At 24.8% G+C, this 3,029-nt stretch overlaps 1 protein-coding gene across 1 annotated transcript in view; it reads left to right on the top strand.

The window, feature by feature from the left end:
• Positions 1–2,817, top strand: part of LOC108723676 (uncharacterized) — an 8,942-nt gene extending 6,125 nt beyond the window's left edge. The window contains 6 exon segments of the mRNA XM_018449589.1: positions 1,201–1,253; positions 1,340–1,474; positions 1,477–1,609; positions 1,817–2,000; positions 2,202–2,211; positions 2,551–2,817. Of these exon segments, the coding sequence (XP_018305091.1) occupies positions 1,201–1,253; positions 1,340–1,474; positions 1,477–1,609; positions 1,817–2,000; positions 2,202–2,211; positions 2,551–2,817 (782 nt within the window).
• The last annotated feature ends 212 nt before the right edge of the window (positions 2,818–3,029 follow it).

Genomic DNA, 3,029 nt, shown 5'->3' with positions numbered 1-3,029 from the left:
TAAAAATATCTTTTAATATTATATTTAAAGGTGTATAAAACACAAATTATTCGAAATATTACCGATATCCTAAATATATCAGATAGTGCTAAGAAATATTTCTAAAACGTTTAACCAATATTATGATATTACAATTTTTAGATTATAATAATATACATATATACATACATATATTCTTTATTTTATTTTTATTATATTTGTCTTAATAAAGCCTAATTAATGCAACATAAAATAATAAATAATGTAAATTTGGTGAGACAATACCTATTATTTATAATCATTTTATTTATATAATATATATGTATATTTTAATATAATTTTTATACTTCATCGTATTATTAAAATATCAAAGTTATATTTGATCCTTACATACATCGTCTGAAAACAATCTATAGATACAGGATAGGATTATATGACTCATGCGAATTCGAGACTAATACGGGATGAGAATAACGTGGATTGTAGCGAATGATTTTTATCATAAATACAAAGAGGATCTACATTGGGCAAGAAGCATCTAGATCCTCTTTGCGTGTTTTGAATATCTCTTAATGCTTTCCAGCGCTATTGTTTTTTCTATTTCTTTTCGAAGTAAGCAAGAAAGATTCATTCATGTATGTAAAAGAAGAATTTTAACTATTTGAATTAACATTTTAATTTATTGATTATAATTATTTTAAAAGCGTATTATGAAAATATTGCTTTATATTACCAATTTAAATAACTAAAAGTTAATTATATATATATGTATATATTAATTATAATCTTTATATTCTATATACATATACATATATAAATTACCTTTAAACAGAATATTTGTTTTTATAAACTTAGTTATATATTTATTAAGTAGAAATTTGTATATATTTATATATCTTTTACAATGTTTAGTTGTACTACGACATATTGTCTTTGTATATTATTAGAAATCAACATTAAAATAAATAAAAATATATTATTTCTAAGTAGAATTCAGGAATATTTAATTATCTATAAATCTATATGGTCTATTTTTCTAAATTGCATATTTTATAAAATAAATTTTTTTTACTTTTAAGTACTATAAATGTCTTTATTATTTGTCTTATCGTAAAACGCATAATTTAATGAAAAAATAAGATAAATACGTTTTTTTATACAAGAAATTGCACTGTATAATACACGAAAAATTATACATCCTATAATAATTTACAAAACTGTTAATATGGCTCCAATATTATAAGGAGGATATTCTGCTTTTAAAAAGCATTAGTATAAGTATACTGTTGATGCGAGAATATTGTAATATAACGATGCTCTTCTTCGTGTGATGTCGTCTAAGAAGTTTGCTCATTTGCAGACTAAAATGTTTAAGATGTCCTTGTCATGGGTAAGAATTTTGCTGCACGGCTTCAGAAACTTCGTTAACGAAGATGCTATACGACACTATAACGATGTTATTAATGAAATTATAACGAATGATGTGACACTCATACAATTACCTCATTTGACTGGGATTTACCGCTCAATTTATAATTTTTGGATGAATGTACCAATTTTATGCTAGCGGAACAATTTCAGAATTATCTACGTTAAGAATTCAAAATAATATTTAAATCCTTCGGATACGGGACATAGATAGAAAAAAGAAAATTTGATTGTACGTTTCTCAAAAATTCATATTTACAAATGTATAATTTCGTTTACAAGTTCGAGGAAGAAAAAAAAGAAAAAAAGATAAAAGAAAAAGATGACATCTAAAATTTTATAAGTAATTATAAAATTCTATAACTTTTGAAAAGAGATATATCTATGCTCTTATTCTGATGCTGCTTTTAGGTGAAATGTTGGGTTACCATAAACGAGGCGAATTTGATGGCATATGCTGACCGCAATATGCGTACAGCGACAATTAATCAATTTGGCATTACAGATTATCATTGCGGTTATCATGCGCTATTAGCGTACACGAAAGTGTGTAACGTGTATAATGAAAATTTTAACCAGTTACAAAATGATATGCATCATTAACGTATAATAGTATTTTATTCTACAAGCTGTATTCTTCGAAATTTTTTCTTGCAGTTTGTTCAAACATTTTTATTAAAAATGCATGTTTTCGTAATCGGAGATAGAAAAAATTGGAATTTATTTCATACAGTATACATGAATAGAATTGTGAAACGTATATTCATAAACCAACATTTATGATTTAAAAACAGGACTCGGATGGTACATTGAGTAGCTTATTCAACCAATTTTCTGCAGCAAAAGCGATGATTATTTCAAACTTATAAGAAGCAGAATATAAAAATTTTGAAAAATTTAATTATCTCTGTTTTGTTAATTTCTTCGAAATAATTTTTACAAAGAAATTGAAATATTCGCATAAAAGTATGACAGAAGAAATACCTCTCAAACAATACATGTTGCATTTGTTTCAAGAAGCAAAAATGAATATATATGCACAAATCATGCATAAAAAATTATGATATCATAGAATATAAGATCATATGTTATGTATTACACATGAAGATATATATGTCTCACAATTATATTTTAATCACACAGATTACAGCGTTGGCAATCATCAAATTATTGAAGCAGTTGAATAACCATTACATGTTACCCGAAGTTTACACAACTGAAAACGCTTACGCCGATATTGGGAAAATTGCGAATAACGGAGAAATAGTAGATGTAAACAGAATAATTTATCTTCGACAGTATATATCGCAAGTTATGAAAGCTACGTAAAAAGACATCAATATTCGCGGTTATTTGATTTGTTTGTTAATCTGCAATTTTTCACGATATGCAAAATCCTTTTGTGATTAATTGAAATTACAATATGTCAAAAGTTATATTGAAATCAAAGTGATAAAAGTATCGTATGTATATTTAGAATGTATACTTTTACAATCTCATACAATATTATATAAAATTATACATTTAACAATCAATCCAGATAATATAACGCAATAACATAATTTGACAGAAATAATTTTGTTAAGTTTTTATTATATTTTAGGAAAAAATTCGACTTCTTT

Source organism: Mycetomoellerius zeteki, unplaced genomic scaffold, assembly GCF_001594055.1.
Source record: "Mycetomoellerius zeteki isolate Tzet28-1 unplaced genomic scaffold, Tzet1.0 scaffold25, whole genome shotgun sequence".
Classification (NCBI taxonomy): domain Eukaryota; kingdom Metazoa; phylum Arthropoda; class Insecta; order Hymenoptera; family Formicidae; genus Mycetomoellerius; species Mycetomoellerius zeteki.
The sequence above is the reverse complement of the archived record's forward strand: the minus strand, read 5'-3'. Positions and strand labels throughout refer to the sequence as shown.